At 41.6% G+C, this 19,113-nt stretch overlaps 1 protein-coding gene across 8 annotated transcripts in view; it reads left to right on the plus strand.

Moving 5' to 3' along the window:
- Positions 1 to 19,113, plus strand: part of PHF20 (PHD finger protein 20) — a 147,053-nt gene that overhangs the window by 36,835 nt on the left and 91,105 nt on the right. For 7 of the 8 annotated variants that reach the window (XM_019550721.1, XM_019550728.1, XM_019550725.1 and 4 more), the window contains exons 3-6: positions 5,668 to 5,839; positions 6,289 to 6,373; positions 10,302 to 10,381; positions 16,391 to 16,778. In XM_019550721.1, the coding sequence (XP_019406266.1) occupies positions 5,668 to 5,839; positions 6,289 to 6,373; positions 10,302 to 10,381; positions 16,391 to 16,778 (725 nt within the window). Of the gene's footprint in view, positions 1 to 5,667; positions 5,840 to 6,288; positions 6,374 to 10,301; positions 10,382 to 16,390; positions 16,779 to 19,113 lie in introns of those variants that run through there. The other variant, XM_019550726.1, reaches the window with a different exon arrangement.

Genomic DNA, 19,113 nt, shown 5'->3' on the forward strand with positions numbered 1-19,113 from the left:
GCACACCCATCATGTGATAAGGAAACTGAAAGCAAACATTAAGTCATATAGATATTTAGGATTTATTTTATTATGATGCTAGAGCCACTGGTAGGCTTCCAGATTGCTTTAAAATTGCAAATATAGCAATAAAACATTGCCCATCTGATCAGTCCCTCTCTTTTGTTCTAAATGTGGAAGAACATGGATTTTAGGGTATTTTAAGAAGTGAATTTGGGATGCTGCTTCAGCAGTCCATTTGGCACAAGAGTTAGTGTTGCCAGATACTAATTGCCCAGTCCCCCGTGTTGCCCAGGCAACATTTAAATACCGTGGGCCCTAACATCCACCTGGCTAACTAGTAGCCCCTATTGTATGGGGGCTAATGGGTGTATGCTATAACAAAATACCCCAGAAGCTCCTGAGGGCAAGTAGCCCTGAGTTGCTGGCTAGGGCAGGTTTTTATACTGTTGGGGCCAGTGCTGGCCCTGGGCTCTAAATTCCCTTGGCTGCAGATCCGGGCAGAGCCAGGCAAGGTTATTTTGTCCGAAGTGGCACAATTTGCTTCACAGCAAAGTGCATGTCCGGGCATGTACGCTGAGGCAGAAAGCCCTTCAAATTTGCACTGCTTCTATTTGAGCTGATGCAAACTGACTTGCTTGCATGTGTGGATGCGTCCATAAAGTCCAGTCAGCTTTTAGTTTTAATTAATTTATTCCACTGAGGAACACTTGTCCCCACAGCAAACAAGGTAAGCAACAGAGATGTACATTTTCTGGAAAATTTTCCAACGCCCTAAATAGAGCACGATCTGATTTAGCATGTTTATTTGGCTTATACTTAGTAAACAAAACTAAAAAAAAATACCCCATGTTCATTTTATGTCCCAATAGCCACAAGTATTTTAATTGAAATATATGATTGGGAAAAAAATTAAATATAGCACACTTAATGTGGTTTAAATGTTATATTCAAACAAATGCAAAGCTTTATGTGAAAAGAAATTATTTTTATTGGAATACTTGTAATAATGTAAACATAATACACAATAGCATGTACTTCCCTTACATTGTTTTGTTTAAATTTAAGAAAAAAAACCCAAAGACCCGAAAACTGTTGACACACTAATTTTAGCACACCCAAAGAACTGTGCATGATGTACCATGGTTGTCCACTAATCTACTTCAACAGTTTAACTCTTTTCCACTGAAGTCAGTGCGGCACCTTCATTTTCACTGTCACTACCTGTAGAATCACTTGCACTACTTATTAGTTCCATATCAGAATCAGATTGAAACAAATCTGATTCAGAACGACTGGAACCACATTCTCTTTCGCTAAAGGACGGTTTTACCAATGCGTCTATGGGCAAGGGCAATTTATCATCATACTGCATCTCCTTCACTGATTGTGCTTCTGACTGATTCTCCATAAGCAAGAGATTTTGAGAAATACAAACAAGCTTAGCGGTGCGTTCGTTTGTTAGTCTGTTCCTCTCTCTTGTGTTGATTGAGCTGAAAACTGTCCAGTTCTGTTCACAAGAAGCTGCTGTTGGTGGAATGCTTAGGATCCTTAGAGCAATCCCAGTCAGCAGCTGGGTGTTACAGTATCCCTTCCACCATGTGAGAGGAGACATATTCTCTGCTGCCTGCCAAATGCTGTCTTTGCTCCAAAGTTTTTCTTTTGCATGGTACTTGGCAATGTCTGCCATCCCAGCTATTTCATCGATGTTGGGGACATTCTTAGCTACTTCCTTAATTGTATTGAGGGCAGTAGATAATTCATCTTCTGATAAATGTTGTCCTCTGTGTTGAGGATCCAAAAGGTTTGCTGACAGATGAATGGGATGACAGCAAAACTCAGATCTCTTAGTAAACATGTGTTTTACTACTACTTATTTTTTGGATAGAGGTGAAGGAGGCAAAAGCTCAATTAGATTTTCATTCCATTGTCTGAATATCTCTGGAATATTTGAAAGGCTTGGTGTATCTGCTTCAAGTTTCTTGATAGCCACTGAAACTGGTAGTAGCAAATTGAATGCTCTTTAAACTCAAATTTAGAACACGCTGTTGTCAAATATTTATTTCCGAATCTTAACGGGGATAATCTGGGATACTGTCATCTATTGAAGCACACTGCAAACAGTTCTTTGTGCGCGGCAAACTATGTAAACATGTTGTAGCCGAGCCCCATCTGGTTTCTCCTAGCAATACAAGTGCACTTTCCTTCCCCTGCTTCTCTTTCTGAATTTCTTCAAAGTCTGATTAGCAACATCATAATTGTTGAATACCTTCACAATCGCTTTGCAGTTTGCCAGTATTGTCTTCATTGTATTTACATTTACTATGTCCTTTGCCAGACGATTCAGCCCATGAGCAAGACAGCCCAATACTATTAAATGAGGATACTTTGCCTTTATATTTGCCATGCAGCTTTCAAGTTCCTCACATGATCAGTTGCAAGGGCTTGTACCCTGGAGGGACCTGCACTTTCAATCTCTTCACTCAGTAATTTGGCTATGTATTCACCTGTATGATGAGAAGGTATGACAGCAATTGCTTTCAGGAATATTGGTACAGGTGTTGCTAACATAATGTTCAATAAAGGATTTCCTTGTATATCAGTCCATCCATCTAACATCAGAGTCAGTGATTCTGCTTGACCAATCCTTTGAATAACCATTGTTTGAACTCTGTCATACTCTCTAGGAGAGAACGTGATAAGTGATAACACAATGGTAACTTATATGATGGGCAAATTAGTTTGTAATATTCATTCTGGTATTGATTTAAAGTTATGGAAAGAGGTGTACCACTTGCAAATATAGCTTGAGGTAATGTCTCATCTGCTTTTTCTTGATCTTCTTTTGACATTTTGACTACAAAGCTTGATTAAAAAAAGCTTGACTGTCTTGAATAGCTACTCATGGTGGATCGCATATCTGGTGACAGTGAGCTTGAAAGTGAGGATCTGGCTTCCTCTTCCCCCAGACCTGGCAGCTCAACATTTTCATTTTCCATTTTTTGCAAATCTGCTGTTTCACTTGAGCTACCAAGTTCCTGCAACAAAAGGGAGAAAATATTTTTATTTCAGGCTATTCTAGTTTGGCTTCATCAGAAGGAGAAGGAGAAGTGGTGGAGAGCTTGCTTCCCCCCTCTCTGCCAGAAAGAACACTCTGCTGCTCAATGTGCTGCTTAGTTGCCCTGGGACTGCAGAACCAAAGGGAAGTATAGTCTGGCCTCTGTCACTGGCCAGAGGACTAAGCTTGCTCTGCTGGGTTTAAATAGTTAACTATTTATCTATTGGGTAATTAAAAATATATATATATTGTTAAGCCTAAGCCACTTTGGGTACATAGTGGAAGCAGAAAAGCAGGATACAAATATTTTAAATAAATAAAAGTCCAGAGTTGCATTAACAACTTTTAAAACGATAATGTTTTAAAAACAATATAGATGCTAGTCTATACTGTGTGTTGTTTAACGTATTAGTTTGTTTACTTGCATAGGATTCCTGAAGTAGACTTCTCAGATGATGTTCCAGCACTTTGGTGTGTTAGCTTTTTGTATATGGCTTGTAGCCTTTCAGGACAGTTTCTTCATGTTGTTAAATGTTTCTTTATTCTTGTTGCATTGTTAGCATATTCTCTGCCCACAATATTTACATCTACCAACTTCCTTCCTTCCTTCCTTCCTTCAGGGGCTTGAACTTCAGTTTTGGTTTTGCTTTCATTTGCAGTCTGAGCTGAAATAATAATTTTAGTTTTGGTTTTGATTTGACCTGCATAGCCAATTAGGTGAATTCATAACTTAATATTTGGTTTTGATTATTGTGTGTTTACCTTCTGTTTTCAAATCAAGAAAAATATATGTACTCTCTTTCACACTTTCTAGGGATAATCACTTTGAGAACTGGAATTACAACTTTGAAACTGCTAAGCTTGCCTAATATTGTACTGGCATCCATTCATTGATGCTAATGAATTTTATGAAACAATGGATTTTTAGGAATGGAAAATTTCCCACAGAAAAATACAGCACTGGAAAATTTTCCGTTTTGGAAAATGTTCCGCCCCACATCTCTGCTATGAGCTTTTGTGTCTCTATCCACTGGTGAACTCAGTTTAAAGCCCTCTTCCCTAGGTTGGCAAGCCTGTGTGCAAAGACACTCGTCCCTCTCTTTGTCAGGTGGACCCCAACTCTTCTGAGTAGTTCTTGGAACACTGACATGGTCAAAGAAATGAAAGCCATGCTGGTGATGTATTAGTCGCATGTTGATCTTCAGGATGTCTGTTTCTAGCCATGCCTCTCTCCTTGACTAAAAGAATCAATGTTTCCTCCACCTATGTGCTCAGAGCCATGTAATCGGTCTTGATCTGCTGAATGCCACCCCTGACAGTGTTGTCAGTGCCCACATGGATGGGTAACATGGGATAATAGAGGGCTGGGTGAGTCTCAGCTATCATTCTATGACACCTTGGCTGTGGGTTCTTGGCAGGTAGCACATGTCCTAAGCTAACACTTTGGGCAGCAGGATGGATGCTTCTGTGACCTGCAGGAGGGAGTCACCAACCACTACCACCCATTGTTTCCTCTTGGCAGCATTGGTCCCCCCTCCCTTTTTCTTCTTCTCCTTCCCAGGGGTGCATGGCTTGCCTTCTCTTGCCATTGGAGTAGGCTTCTTCTCTGATGCTGGAGCTTCATACCTATTCTCCAGTAAGATGGAGCAAGTCTGGAAGAGGAGTGCTATCTTTTGCTAGAGGTCACAAGCTGCCAGTTTCCACCTTCTTGAGTATCTTACCCTAGCATCTGTGTCTTCTAATGCCTTCCCTGGCTCTCCCTCTTCCATGATGTGGGAGGTCTCTTTGTGCATTGAGTCTATGAAGAACTCATGTTTGCAGATGCTTCTAAGTCTATCTGCTTTCTCCTGCAAATCCCTTAACTAACTCCTGAGAATCCACCAGGAGGTACCTCTTTATACTGCAAGCACTACCCTACCTATCTTTGACAACTTGCAGGCCAGTCCTTCAGACCAGCCAGACCAGAACCTGGGTGGAAGCCCCAGTGGCTAGGGCCCACACCTGGACTGAGCCCGCACAGGTGCAGTTACAATTGCAGAGTTTCTGTCACTCTAACATCTTCTAGCCATCCTGTTTATTTTCTTGCTAGCTCCTTTGCTTTCCATTATTATGGCTTGTGTTCTACATGAAGCCCTGCAAGATGTTCCTAGAAGTCCTTCCTAGCCATGGTGTATGTGAACCTTTGAACATATTTGAAGCAGCTTTTTTCTGTCAGTACTTTGCAGTGGTGTGAATGCAGATACTGCTGTTTAGAGGTCAAGTCCATTACCATAGTCCCTGTTGTATAATTGTATCCGGTTATCCAGTGGTATAACATTGTCTTGGTAGCTTTTTTTTTTGGGGGGGGGGGGATTGTTTTAACTAACTTTTACATCTCTTAACTAACATCTCTGTCTACTTTTATAACAGTAAAATAATAATATACGGGGAAAATTGTGTATGAATTTTGTTGTGGTCCCAGTCCCATTGAGAAGACAGCTCAAGTTTTTTATATTTTTGATAGTGCCAGAAAACCATTATAGCTATGCATCGCCTTGTATTATTACAGCCACCTGAGACTATAGGAAACATCTCATTTTATTCTTAAACTGAATCCTATTTTTGAATAGGTATCCTGCCCACATTGAAGAAATTGATTACGAGGAAGGAAAAGTGCTTATTCACTTCAAACGCTGGAACCACAGATACGATGAATGGTTTTGTTGGGACAGTCCTTACCTTCGCCCCTTAGAGAAAATACAGCTAAGAAAAGAGGGGTTACAGGAGGATGAAGGTTGTACTGTAAGTAGAAAATAGTGTTATAAACAGATTGCTATTCAGCTAGTTAATTTCTGCTACGCTTTAAATCCCTTAAGGACCCTGAATGCAACATGTACATTGGTCCTGTTTGAATTGGTGATTGTTATGACTGAGTGCTGAGAATGAGCAGGGTGTGTTACGGACAGCAGAAGGAACAGTCCCTACCTGAAGCAGCTTAAAGTATAAATAGAATGGCTTTAATTTTTCTTACAATTTTCATTGTTCTAACCACTGTAGTAAAATATAAAATATCCTTATGAGCCACTGCTGCTGTCTTACCGCAGGACATTGATTTTGCTTTTGTACATCTAACAAGGAAACAGTTCCAGTCTTTTAGTGAATAAGTTTACTTGAAAACTCTGTACGTTTATTTTTCTAGTTCAAGTAGTACAGATTATTAATATTTGCTTTCTAAATACTTGTTTTTGTAGGGATTTCATATAAATGATCAGGTATTGGCTTGCTGGTCTGATTGTCGTTTTTATCCAGCCAAAGTCACTTCTGTTAACAAAGATGGTAAGGCATTACTTTTAATTTAGTATATTTAATAGTAAGACAACTTTAATTATGTTCAATACTTTATAATGCTCCCAGGATTATGTAGCCATTACACTGTAGCAGGCTATTCCTATGAACTGGTAGCTCTGTAAATTTTTGTTAAATGTTGTTGGTACATAAAGTGGTTATATGTGCTTTTTAATGACTGTATCATGAATGAACACATCACCCAACTTAGGAAAAAAGTATACAGGTGAATTTCATATTAATTACAATAATTTTGCCATTATAGCAAAGAATTAAATCCATTCCCTAGGATTTGCATGAATATTTTGCGGCACTTTGACAATCTTTGCAGAGTAAAGAATGAAATAACCATATAGGTTGCTGAATTGAACAAATACTACTTTTTCCATGAAGTAAGTAAATCGGACCACTACATTTTCTCTTGATATACAAATCACTTTTCCAGCAAAAGTTCCACTGTGTTCTTAATGAACACTTTAGGCTTACTGTCTCCATAAGAGTGAAAGGATGCATATATGTATTTGAAATGTGTAGCATTTTTAAGAGTCTGCTAAAATAAAGGGCATTTGTACTTTTATGCAGAACACAATGTCCTGGCCACAAAAAATCAAATCAGTTGTGTACAATACATTTACTAGAACTTTTAGAATGAAATTTGAAATACTCTCCCTAGGAAAGTAATACATATTTTGGCTCTGATAACTTTGTTAACTTTGTTATAGATACTAGTAAGAGGTCATTCAGAAAATAGGGCAGAGTGGCACCTTAGAGACTAACTGGTTCAGAGGAGCATGAGTGCATGCTTATTTGAATTGGCCTCTAAGATGCTACCCTTCCCTATCTTCTGGCTGACTTACCATGGTTAACCACCTCAATAAGAAGTTATATGGAGGTTTCAGAATTATTTTTAATGTCACTAAGCTGTATAAGAAAAGTGTATAAATAACCTGATTACATGGATTTGCGTCTAAACTTGGCTATTAGAGTTGGGTATCCATTGTTAATGGATTAGATTTTCATGTAGAATTGTACAGCAACTTGCATAAAATTTTTAAAGGCAGTTGTTATTTTTTGATATCATCGGATTCAGATACCTATTTAACAGCATCCTAAATTTTAAATTGTTATTTGCTGGCAGGATTTGTCATCAATAGCAGGGTAAAATCCAGGTTGTGGGACTCCCTAGAGGCTGGATCCAGACCTGGCAAAGGCAAACAGTGTTAAGGAGCTACATGTAGAATTTAATGAACCTGTTGCTTGCCCTGCCACTAGCATGTGTCCCCAGTGGGGCTCTGTACTCTGGATTTTAGTTGTGAATCCTGTCCCTGCTTGCCTTGCTCCTACATTTTTAGCCTCCCCTTAGGAACCCTGTGGATCTGGTGATATGCGTTTTGCAGGCTGGATCTAGCTTTGACACCCCTGCTCTGTAGGAATATTTTCACAAATTGAGACCTATATTATTTTACCAAAATAGTATCTTAAGCTATGGACAGGCATTACATTTGTGCTGTAAGAAACTTCTTTCTCCTAGCACAAAAAGCTTAGTGGGTTTTCACAGTAGAACAACTTTTCTTTCTTAAAAAAAAAAAAGAGAAAAAAAAGAGGTGGGAGCACTTCCAATTAGGCAGTTTGCTCTCCTAGGAAGTTTTCTAGCACTTCTCTTTTGTGTCCTGAGGGATCTTCAGTACTCCAGAGTCCTTCCCTGTATCTCAAAGAGGGGGAGAGAGTGGTAGCTTCCTGATAGCGTACCCGGTGGTAAGCTTTCATGGAGCCCTGCAGAGACCCTATTGCCACTCCTTGAACAGTGCCCAAATGGTTTAAGTGGTGACAGTGATTTCTGCCACCACTTGAACAGCTGTATCCCCACCCTGGTCTACACAGAAGATTAGGGAGCATCCTTGCAGCTCAACCCATTTTTGAATGTCTGATGATGGGTACTAGAGCAACCTGTAGATGAAAGGGCTGATGTATTGAGCCACATAAGAATGCCTCCTCTTGCACAACTCCGGGGTGATCCCAGTCTGCAAGGGGCCAAAGGAATTCCCCATGGGTTGAACAGTTTTGGGGAGCCCTGGGACAGGTTGAGATGTGGCATCTTGGCCTTCTGCCCATAGGATCATAGGAAAATAGGGCTGGAAGAGACCTCACAAGGTCATCTAGTCTAGCCCCCTGCTTAAGGCAGGATCATCCCTGACTAAATCATCCTAAAAAGTGTCTACTTAACCTGTTTTTGAAAATTTCCAAGAATGGAGATTCCACAGTTTCTTTAGGGCAACCTGTTCCAATGTTTACCATGTTCATAGTCAGAAAGTTCCTCCTAATCCCCAACCTAAATTTCCTCTGCTGTACTTTGAGGCCATAGCTCTTAGTCCTGTACCACAGAGAAAAATCCGTCTCCAGCATCTCTGTAATCACCCTTCAGGTGTTTGAAGACTTGTCAAATCCCTCCTGATTCCCTCCTTAATCTTCTCTTCTCCAGATGAAACAGTCCTAGTTCATTCAGCTTTTCCTCAAAAGTTTTTGCGTCCCAGGCCTCTAAGCATTCTTGTTTTGCACTGGACATTCTGAACTGTCCACGTACTTCTTGAAAGGTAGGGCCCAAAACTGGACACAGTACTCTAGTGAGGCTTCACCAGTAATGAATAGAGCAGCTCTGAGTCACCTTGGAGCTGTGCAAGTGTTAGGCATTTCCCTGTGGCTCAGTCTATTCTTGGTATTCTCAGGGTGGATCGAATCCCTCCTCCTGGTGAACATACAGCCGAAGTTACTACCTTGGTACTGGTCATGATCCCAGGGCAGCAGCTTAGTGTGTGAGTGTAGCCCTAGTTTGCCTGCAGAGGGGTGTGGGGGCAGGGAGCCTGCACATGCCTGCCTCTCCCCCAATCCCAGGCAGTGGGGGTTTGCCTCTCCCTTGCCCTCACTCTAGCTGATGCCTTCATGATATCAGCTGGAGACATCCTCTCTGGCATGGGAGTAAAGAAGCAGCACCCTATCACCTCCTGGCTGGGAGAGCTCACCTTCAAGGTGATTGTTGCTCTCCAGCCATAGGGTCAGAATGCCTGTGTGTTGTCCCTTCTCTCATCATGCTTCCAAGTACTGCACATTTCCCTAGCCTGAGTTGCAGGTAATACAAGGTTATTGACATATGAACAATTGACAGTACACTACAAAGGAGGGGGAAGGAATGGGATTTTTACCTTGGGTCAGCTGCTACATGGTAACTACCTGTATGCAAGTGCTGGCTCTTGCTCTCATGGTAATTGGAAGAGGTTAGTATAGCTTCCATTTTGAAGGTTAAACTGCCATGGTTTAGATTTACATAGGCAATTACCATGGAACAGCTTATAAGATAAAACCCTCATCCTTTTTATAATATTTTAAGTTGATTACACATTCATATTCTAAACAAAATTTATCTGTTGAAAAATCTTGAAAATGCATTTAATTATTGCAGATCACATGTAGAGACCAATTTTTATTTCATGGCGTTATGACTCCACTCTGTGGTTTCAGTGGCCCTAGCCGTTTGAGTTGGGAAAGAGTTGGTTGTGTTCCTTTTTTATGATGCTGATATTTCTTGGATCTTTTGGCCCCCAAAGTTAAAATTTTTAACTTTTCATTTTCAGGATAAATAGTTGAATACAAGGTACTTTTAAATATATTCATGTAAGGATCTGTTAGTGCTTTCTTCCTGATTATTTCTCATATTAAATGCATTCCTCTATGTTTATTTCATTATAGAAGACCTCTAAAGCTTAGAGCTATAATATTGCTAATCCTCAAAGCTTGGATTTTTATTTAGAGGCAAATATACCTTGTTGTTTTAGGAGTGTTTGATAACTGTTTCTTGCTTATTTGAATAATTTCCAAAATGTGAATGAAATTAAACTGCTCATCAAAATGTGTTCTCAAATCTTAGGTACATACACTGTAAAATTTTACGATGGAGTAGTTCAGACTGTCAAAAATATTCACGTCAAAGCTTTTTCCAAAGATCAGGTGAGAATATTTTTTTCTAGTTTAATTATAAAATACTAGAAATATCTTACAGGTTAGTTAATTTATTTGAGTTTATTTCAATTAAAATGCAAGAAACTGTTTAACTGATTTATTACTAATATCAAGTGTATGAGGCAAATCTAGTAAATAGAAGAAGGCAGTGAAGATCTTAATGATATGATTAAGATAAAATCTTGGACCTTTATGTTCTCACAAATACAGATCAAATGTGCCATAGGTATCTTGGGTTAAAGTTGCTTTCCTAAGTAGATGGAAGATTCAGACATCACACATTCTGAGTGTATAGTTTGCTTTTTGGGGGGTTTTTGGTGAATACAGCGAAGGTGTCTTATCTATTTTAAGAATAATGCAGTAATAAAAACAAAAATGCCAAATGACATGAGCAAGTTATTTAAAGAAAGGAGGGGGGATCTGGTTGAACAAGGAGGAAACTTTTCTCCTCCCTACTCCCCCCAGTATTCTGTATTTACCGTTATTACTTGAATAAAAGAGGACCCTGATTATAAGATGACCTCTCAATAATTAGATTCTATATATGGAAAATTTATAATTTTTTGTTATAATTTTCTCAAAATATCATCTTAAGTATTAGAGGTTTACCTTTGTATTTTTCCTGCTGCTACAGCAATGAAAATAAGTCCAGAGGTTAGGTAGCCCTTTGCTCTGTGGTTCCCCCCAACTTTTTCCCTTTGCAACCTCTTCCCCCCCCCCCCTTACTTTCAGACCCTGCTGTCCCTGAGCACATGGAAGTAATGAGCAAATTTGAAAACAATGACCTTGAAATTAAACATGAATGTAGTAATTTGCATATAGTATCCATACACAATTCATCTAGAATTGACACGTTTTTTTGAAAATGCTGCAAGTTTTAGCACAGGCACTTCACAAATGCACTTCTGAACAGCACACTGGCACCTGCTTATATCTAGTATAAACTATGTATGGTATTAGTCCATAACCAAAAGACTCATGATTTACTGCATAGTTCACTGAGCTGGTGCCCACCAGAGTCAACAACATTTCAAGCTATGGTGAGCCATGACATTTCATACAGTTTACCCAGAATCCATATGTTGCACTGTCTCTCAGCCTGGTGAATATGGTTAGTGGGGCCCTGCCCTCTATGGTGACTTCATAGCTCAGTATGTGTGAATACTCCAAATACACCCCTCTCTACAAAAGCATCCATGTGCTAATAAGCCCCCACTCATGACTGGAACTGGACACTCTTGTCACAAGTCCTTGGATGCTCCAAAAAATGTGTAAATGAGGTGCAGGGCTGCCTCATTTGGCTTCATCTCTGGAGGGTAGGGCCACAGTAATCATATGTGCCAGGATGAGAGATGATGCAACAGAGGAATTCTGAGTAAACAGTATGAAATATTGTGGCTCACCATGACTTGAAAAAGAGTTGGCGGTGGGAGGGATTGCACTTAATGGGCACTAGCACATATTTTATCCAGATGGCCTATCTCTGTAGTAGGTTCTTATCAATTTGTTGTGGAACAAGATAATGTTGTTATTGTAAACTGTGTAAGATATGAGGAAGATTCGATATATTATGGGGTTTTGTTGGATGATACAGCGTTTGATAATTGTAAATATGTATAAGAGGTTTTGGATTTTTAAATAAAATGTTTCATAGATTTTATAGACTTTAGGGGCTGGAAGGGACCTCATGAGATCATTGAATGCAGCCCCCTGCCATAGGCAGGAAGTCTGCTGAGGTCAAATGATCCCAGCAAGATATGCATCCGAATGCCTTTTGAATGAGTCCAGAGTAGGTGCTTGTACCACCTCTGGGGGGTAGTCTGTTCCAGACCATGGACCCTCAGACTGTAAAGAAGCTTTTTGGTATGTCCTAGTTATCCCTTGGGAAACCAGTTATCCCTGGTGAAAAACTGTTATCAAAGATCCTGGTGCACCCCCATTATATGCTTATAGGCTGCCACCAAGTCACCCCTGAGCCTTCTCCAGGCTGAAGAGTCCCATGTCCCTCAGCCTCTCCTCGTAAGGCTTGCTCTCTTTGCCTTTGATCTTGCAAGTGGCTCTCCTGGACTTGCTCAAACTTATCCACGCCCCTTCTGAAGTAGGGGGCCCAAAACTGGATGCAGTACTCTGGCTGCGGCCTCACCAAGGCTGAGTAGAGTGGGAGGACGATGTTCCTAGTTTTACTTGAGATGCATCTGTGGATGCATGCCAGAGTTTGTTTTGGTTTGCCGGCTATGGCATCACTTTGGTGGCTTATGTTCATTTTGTGGTCAGTCAAGACCCCCAAGTCTCTCTTTCGGTTGTGGTGCTAGCAAGTGTAGCCAGCGTGACTGCTTTCCCCCATAGTTTAGTGTCGTCTGTGAACTTTGCCAGTCTGCATCTGACACCTGAATCCAGATTGTTTATGAAGATGATGAAGAGTACTAGCCCAAGTATTGAGCCCTGAGGGACACCACTGGTTGCCTTGTGCCAAGTTTATTTGCTCCCATCAACTAATGCTCTTTTGGTCCAGCCCCGGATCCAGTTCTCCAGCCATCAGACTGTGAAATGGTCAAGGCCACAGTTCTCCACCTTAGCCGTGAAGACGTCATAGACCAAATCAAAGGCCTTCTTGAAATTTTAGATATATGACATCAACCTTGTCTCCCTTGTCCAAGCAGTGTGTCACCTAGTCATAGAAGCAGACAAGGTAGGTCAGGCAGGACCTTCCAGCAACAAAGCCATGTTGGTTGGCACTCAGAAAGTTGACGTCCATTAGCCTGCTGCTGATGGAATCCTTGATAATTTTCTTCAGGATCTTTCCAGGGATGGATGTGAGACTGATTGGTCTGTAATTCCCTCGGTCTTCTTTCCTTCCTTTTTCGAAGATTGGGACTAAATTAGCTCTTTTCCAATCCTCCAGTACCTCTCCTGAGTGCCACGAGTTCTCAAATATCTTTGCCATAGGGCTTGCTATGATGTCAGCCAGCTCCTTCAGGACTCTTGAGTGCATTCCATCTGGGTCCGTGAACTTGTAGCTGTTGAGCTCCTCAAAGTGTTTCCTTACTTGATCTACGTCAGTTGTGGGCCCATCTTCCACCCCCTGGATGCTTTATGTCTTATCTGACAGGGTGAATCCTTTGGGTGGGTGGAAGACCAATGCAAAGAAAGAGTTTAGGAGATTGGCTTCTTCCTGAGTGTCAGATGTCAGCCACCCCTTTTGATTTAGCAGAGGTCCAACGTTGCCTTTGTTTTTCCTCTGACTTCCTACATATCTAAAGAAAGCCTTTTTGTTGTGTGTGATTCCTGTGGCTAGCCTGAGTTCAGTTTCTACCTTGGCTTTTCTGGTCTACTCTCTACAGACATGGGCTAGTGCTGTGTAGCCCTTCTTCTGTTGAGTTTAATAAAAAAATAAAATAAAAATGATCTCATCAATTTTGTGGCCATGGGGGACTGCTTTCGCGCTTTTGCCCTAGTTGCTTCTCGGCCTTTTGGGTAGGAGCAAGAAAGGTTAGGGGGCATCTGAACTTCAAGGTTTCTGGGCATGTAGGATGACACCCAAAAATAAAAAGGTTCCCATCAGCATGTTTGCCCAATGTGGGCCATGTGTTTTATAGTCATGTTCAATGCTGGCTGCATTTAATCAACTTCATAGTTGGTTTTCATTGCTGAGCACATGCTGCTTTAGGCAGCAGTTTAAAAGTACACAGTGTACCTAGTGAGATGAGATTTTCCTGTATTCAGTTATAGGGTGAGAGGCTTTTTTCCCCATGCCAACTGAGGGGAAAAACCTCGCCTTGTATTTGAGACAATGCACAACCCCCAACACCCCTCACCCCTAACTTTCTTCCAAAGTTAGTGTATGTTTCTTCAGTGAAGAAGCTGCTTATTATCCACATGCCAGCCTCACTAAGGGAGGAGGCAGAGTTCACCCTTCAGGGTCAGAACTAATGTTAACCCTTTCTGAGTCACTGTTGTACTGTTAGTAGCTTTTGGCTGAGCTGCTAACTGTTTCTACAAATTAGCCAGTGGCCGTGAGAGAGTTAATACTTCAGCTTTTGCCTGAGCAGCCTGGGTCTGTATTCAGCCATGCTATCAGGAACCTCTGCAGTTAGAATTCAGCCATGGCTGTAGAGGAACCTTTTTTCCTTCATTCTGCATTGTCAAACCGAGGTATGGGTCTTATTTGGGGCTGTGTGGTATGTGAGAACATTTGGTGTTTTCTTTGGATGTCTATCTCTACTGTCAGATTTTCAAAGTGGGACCCTTCCAAGGAGGAGGCTTGAGAGACCTTCAACAGGGTGTCCCAGTGTTTGTTTCATAGCTTCATGAAATTTATTTATTGTCCTCTTACCACACTCTGGTTTTATGGATAAGGTGCTTTACAGCTCTTCTGCGCCTGCCTGTACAATGACTTTATTTTTCAGTTACTGTCAGGAAGACTTTGTTCCACTTAAATGGGTCATTCAAAAAAAAAAGAAGCATCTTCATTATTTGCATTGTCATTTGGGAATGATAGCTTCAACATGTTTAGAATAGGCTGATGATAAAGCATTTGAGGGAAAATTTTAATTATCTCAAATAATTTAAGTCTTTATGAGTTTTACTTCAGGAATTGGTTTAGGTTTGTATAATTCTTTCTTGTGTTATCTCATATTTTTAATTGCTCTAATGCAGTTCTTTCAGGCCTTCAGTCCTAGGTCAGGAATGAGTTAAAAAAATCTTAATGGACCTGATCAGGTGAACTTGACATTAATTGAGGTAATTGATATAGTCTCTGTCTACTCTTAGATTCACTGAAAATTCTTTCATTAGGTTATATTCCTATAAGAGCAATGCTTGACACTAGGTAAGGACCAAAAAGCAATGATTCTAAAATCTTACCTTGGACTTCTCTTGAATTTTCTTTTGTATTGGTAGATTTGAAATTGTAAAATGTGAAAGTATATTTATAGTAACAGGTATCCAGTTACCTGTGTTTATCTTGTCCTTTTTGAGAGGCCTCAGATTTTGTTTAAATTTAGTGAAGGGTTGGGGTTTTTTTGGCACATGGGGTTGTTTTGTTTTGTTTTTTAAAGGTCTGAATATGTTTGCTGAGCTGGGAGCCCATGTGACTAAAGTCTGGAGCTGAGTCTTTACGAGACTTGCATAGACTTCATTTTGAGTTGTTTGTTATGGAAAGTCTTTTCACACCCCACCTTGCCCCACCATGCCACCACAGTAGCTTTGTTACATCAGTAAAGAGTTATGGATTTCTAGGGGCAGAACGAGAACCTCATCATACATTCAAGATATATCCATGCTTGGTTTGCATTTTCACGTTGTGTCCAGCAGCTCATACTGCACTAAGGTTGTGACTTTTTTCTTCATATCAATGGCATCTGTTAGTGATAAAGACTATTATCTCATGTCTGTGCTGTGCAGCGGAGGCTGTATAATGGCTTCTGCTACAGGTATGACTAGGAAAAGAAAAGCACTCAATCTCAGGTCTCGCAGGGTTAGCTGACTGTGGTACATGTTGGGCAGTTTCCCGCCTCCCAGACAAGTCCTTTGTTTGGTGAAGACTCTATTTTTCTAACAAACTATATCCATGGCTTTAGGTGTGTGTTATTCTAGTAGCATTCAAACTGCATTAGACAGCATATTTAGACATACAGCAGTTTAGAAGGAGGTTGTATCTGAAAGACTGGATAACTGTGTTATGGAAGAATATAACAAATGGCTGTACTTGAAACATGGAAGGCTACTACATGAAGGTCAGCTTCATACTATTCAATATCAGGATATAATTGTATAACAGGTAACCTTATCCAGTAAAAATTTAAACAAGCTTATATCCACAGTAGGATTTTAGCAGAAGGTTGTTTTTAGTGCTTATAACTTAACACACGGGTTACATTAGCATGATGGGTGTTCATGTGTTTGGGTTTTTTCTACAGCCATTTTAGTACAAGAAAGAATTAATTTCAAAGTTGCAAAGAATCATGAACTATTTTCTTACTATTTTCTTTGTTCTAGAATATTGTTGGTAATGCTAGGCCTAAAGAAAGAGGTAATGAAATCACTTCATCTCCTGAAAAACGGGAGAAATTTAAAGTACAAAGGAAAGCAGTTGAAAACGCTAAGGAGGACAAGGATGAAAAGACATTAAAGACTGAAAAAAGATGTAGACATTCTGATAAAGAAGGAAAATTAATAGTCTTCTCAGAAAAAGGCAAGGTCTCTGAAAAGAGTATACCAAAGAATGGGAAAGAAGACAAAGAGAATATATCAGAAAATGATATGGAATATTCAATAGATACACAAATTGAGAAGAAACCTGAAAATGACAGTGTGAAGATCCCACAAGAAGGCATAAAAGAAACTAAAAGGAAGCGTGGTAGACCACCTATAACTCCCCCAACAGGTGAGTACGTAAATATAAACGCTTAGATAGTACTGTAGGTGAGGTTCTTTGGATAAATGTGATATATTTTATTAGACCAACTAAATAGTTGGCAAAAATGTTCTTCAGGCATAGGGAGAGTCTGCTGGTGTTTTGTGTACTCTTCTGGGTGGAATAGAAGTGTAAGTCAATATGCAAAATGCAGGTCTGTGAAAATGCAGATGCGTGGCAGAGAAGATCAGAGATGAGACAACAGGTGCAAGATAGGTAAGTGGCAGGCGGGGAAAGGGGGAGAATGTTGACTTGGTTATTGAATTTGGCTGGTAAACTGTAGAGAGGTTATTGGATGGCAGACACGTTATAATGTGCCATAAAACCAATGTCTATATTTAGTCCATGATTTTTTGTATCTGATAGACTTATGAAGTGAAGTTCATAGGCTTATCTTCAGAAGGTGTTTTGTAAATTCCCTTAGATTTGAACTGAAAGATTGGAGAGAGAGTGTTTGTCTTGTGAGAAGTGCGCAGTCAAAGGTAATTGGGTATTATTCTTTGATAGATTTTTGGTATGCGTTAATTCTGGTGCGCAGTTGTTTGATTTCTCCTTCATATTTTCCATCAGGGCATTCAGTGCACTGAATGAGATATTACACTTCTTGAGGTGCAGGTGTAAGGTCCAGGAATGGTGATGGTTCTGTTGCAGGGTCTAGTTATTGTGGGAGTGGTGCAGATGTGTTGGCAGGTTTTACATTTCTTGTCCCGGTATGGTCTGGATACATTCAGCGTGCTTTGGGCCATAGGAAGTTTGTTTCTGGTGATGAGATTGGTTAGGTTCGGTGTTTGTTTAAAGGCTAGGATGGGTGGTTCTGGAAAGATCTATTTAAGAATCGGGTCTTCTTCTGGGATTAGTTTCAGTTGTTTGAGGATTTCCCACATATGTTCCAGGAAAGGGTAGTATGTCATTACTAATGTGTGTGATTTGTGGGAACTGTTTTTTTTGGTAGTACTGTAATGGGGGGGCCTTTCGGAGCCGATTTCCGCGCAGCCTGCCCACCTGTTCTTGGGCTAACTGCCTGCTTTGTCGCCTGCTGTGCCTTGATCTTAATAATTAATTAATAGATGTAATTTAAGCGGGAGGCTGCCCATTTTCTGCCCTGCTGCTAGGGGGCGCTGTCTGTGGCTCCATTCCTCCCCTACGCGGCAGCCCAAGCTTTGCAGATGACGTCATGATGTTCTCATACGTGCCAGTCCCACACGATGGGCTCCCAGAATCCCACTGTGGGACCCCACCTGGGTTCCTCCCTTCAAGCGGACTCTGCCGTCGTCATACTGGGCGATATATCTCCCTGCCATTGGTTCCCCTTTGGGTGTGGTCCCCTCAGTGGGACCTTCGGGTCACACTAGCCCCGGCCCACCCCCAGGCCAGTGTGACCCCCTGGCTCTTGGGTGTCCCTCTCGGTGGGTCTCCTTGCCTTTCTGACCCTCCTGATCCTGGCCTCCACCTGGGCCAGTCATGGGAAGCTCAGGCAGGCCTCGATATATGACCGTTACTCTTTCCCCAGGGTCCCCCTCTCTGGGTCCTCCTTCACGGATGTGGGGAGCCGGGGTACCTCACACCACGACTGGTGCCTCGGGGTCTCACAGGGGACTCTCACTCCCCCCCGGGCAGCAGGTCGTGGTGCTCCTACGGATGTTATATTTGACCCAAACTCTGCCTCCCAACATCAGAGGACTTACTGGAGTCAGGATTCGACTCTCTCTGGCTGAGTCCCCGTTCTTCCCTCACACTGGGGCTTCTCATTGCTGCTCCCTCAGTTCTTAGTTCCCATGCTGCCCCCCTCACCCCGGGGGCTTCTCACTGCTCGCAATGCCCCCTCTACTCGGGGTCTCGGGGCTTCCCTCCTCGGGAGGGGGGGGCTCAGGTGGCCATAGCCACACCTGGCCTCCAACTCTCCACTCTCCTCCTCGGGGCTTGCGTCCCCACAGCTACCTCCGATGGAACGTGACCCACCTGAAGGTGAAGGTGAGGGTTAGGAGTTACGGCACCCCGACCCATCTTTCACCGGGGTGATCACTGGCCTGGCATTTCCTGGGGGCTCCCATGCCCCTGGGAGCCCCGCCAGGCCACCCACTCCTGGCAGGGTGTAGTTTTAGGTTGTACCCAGGACCCTACCATCCCCTACAGCTCCTCCCTTACCTCTGGATAAAACTCAGCAGACCTCTGGCCAGGTGGTGTTGTTGCCTGCCTCCAGCAGCCAAACTGCCTTGTTTATATGGGTAGCCCTGAACCTAAAATGGCTGCCCTCATTAGGCACCTGGAGGCTGCCAGCTCCAGGGCCTTAAAGTGGCAGGCACAC

The sequence above is a fragment of the Crocodylus porosus genome, unplaced genomic scaffold, assembly GCF_001723895.1.
Source record: "Crocodylus porosus isolate Cpor-Errol unplaced genomic scaffold, CroPor_comp1, whole genome shotgun sequence".
Taxonomy (NCBI): domain Eukaryota; kingdom Metazoa; phylum Chordata; order Crocodylia; family Crocodylidae; genus Crocodylus; species Crocodylus porosus.